This window comes from Cynoglossus semilaevis, chromosome 12 (assembly GCF_000523025.1).
Source record: "Cynoglossus semilaevis isolate Cse_v1.0 chromosome 12, Cse_v1.0, whole genome shotgun sequence".
Classification (NCBI taxonomy): Eukaryota; Metazoa; Chordata; class Actinopteri; order Pleuronectiformes; family Cynoglossidae; genus Cynoglossus; species Cynoglossus semilaevis.
In genome coordinates, this window is record NC_024318.1 from 4246477 (window position 1) to 4248089 (window position 1613).

Sequence of the window (1613 nt, forward strand, 5' to 3'; positions counted from 1 at the left end):
GGAGGATGTCCTGGACGTGGGTGGAGGTAAAATCCACGGAGTCTTTGTTCACATCTGGGATCAGGTCCAGGTTTGAGTCCAGGTCTCTGTTGGACCTGTTGGAGTCCAGGTGGGCACTGTGGTCGGGGTCACCGTTGGAGTCCGTGTTCCAGGCTCTGTTGGCGTCTGGACAATAGTGAGGAAGTCTCTGAGGAACGTCCACCACCGTCAGCCGCTCCAGGTGCTGCACGGCAAAGTGTCCCTGCAGTGAAGAGGAGGGGTCCGAGGAGGAGGAGGAAGAGGAGGAGGAGGAGGTCATCTCTCTGGAGCCTCCTGCACCACAGTGGATCAAAGTGAGGTGCCTGACCTCGGAGTTGTTCAGCAGACGGGCCGTATTGGACGGCGACGTGAACCAAACGGTTAAACGTTTCATCCTGAACACGGGGGAGGAGTGGGAGTGCGGGTGGTGCAGCGTGGACAGCTGGATGTCTTTACACCTGCAGTCGGTCAGAGAAGCCACGCTGCAGGGTGGGGGCTCCTGGCTGCAGGAGTAGTAAAAGAAGCTGTTGTGGGTGACGTAGGCCAGGCGCAGGTCGGTCCGCTGGAGCGCCAACGTCACACAGAGCAGCACGCAGAGGAGGGGCGTGGGGGGGCGGGAGGAGGTCATCACTGCTGGAGGAGAGGCAGGGGAGTCATGCTGAGAAGATGTTCAGATGTGAGAGCTGAGCCTGGAAACAGAAGATGTGGAATTAGTCACAACATTCACTGAACTCTGGAGTTTGGACAAAAAATAAACTAAAAAGAAGAACTGCCTTTAAAAAGTTGATGGATTTAACATGACGTTTACATTTTACAAACAAACAGATCAGAGGATGTTTAACAGAAGATCAGAGGAGATCAGAGGAGATCAGAGGAGATCAGAGGAGTGAGAGAGTGAGGCTGAAAAAAAGACCAGTTCACATTTGGAATGAACCAGATCCTGGTTCCATCGGTGAGGACAGATAGAGAATGCTGGAAAACTAAGAATTTTTTACACGTTCCAGTTCATGTTCTACTTCTACAACACACAGTCAGACAAGGATTCACACTAACATTCACACTAACATTTACACCTTTGGGTCGGTGGAGACCCAGTCTGAATGTTTTGGTTGGTGGGAGTGTGTTTATTTCGTCAGGCCTCTTCTGTTTTCTTTTCTTTTTTTTTTCTTACGTTTTTCCTTCATCGTTGACTGTATCATCAGTGTTAGTCACAGGGAGCAGGTGTGAACAGACGCAGGCTCTTCATTCAGCAAAGACAGATATTAAAAAAATACTTTTCTAATCACACACACTCACGCTCTAACACACACACTCACGCTCTAACGCACACACGAAGGTCAGTTTTTGTTGGATGTGGAATTCAGATTCCACTCATTAGGACGGAGCAACAGTGGACGTTAGGGTTAGACGTGGAATCTGTTTGATGATGGGTGTGTCCTTCCTGTTCTACTGTTACACACACACACAATTATACACAAAGAAAATTATAAGTGTGTCTCAGAATTCCAGGGAATGTTGTTTTCCGAGGAAGGCCTTCACAGAGGTCAGTGTGGATTCTTCTGGTCTGGCAGGAACATCAGACTCTGGACCTCGGC

The 1613-nt window shown here is 49.5% G+C and overlaps 1 protein-coding gene across 1 annotated transcript in view; it reads right to left on the reverse strand.

The window, feature by feature from the left end:
• Nucleotide 1: 1 nt before the first annotated feature.
• Nucleotides 2-1613, reverse strand: part of LOC103387076 (uncharacterized) — a gene marked incomplete at its 3' end in the record, with an annotated part of 3376 nt that continues 1764 nt past the window's right edge. Inside the window, exon 3 of the mRNA XM_017037030.2 lies at nucleotides 2-707. Coding sequence (XP_016892519.1) covers nucleotides 2-646 — 645 coding nt within the window. The remainder of the gene's footprint in view (nucleotides 708-1613) is intronic.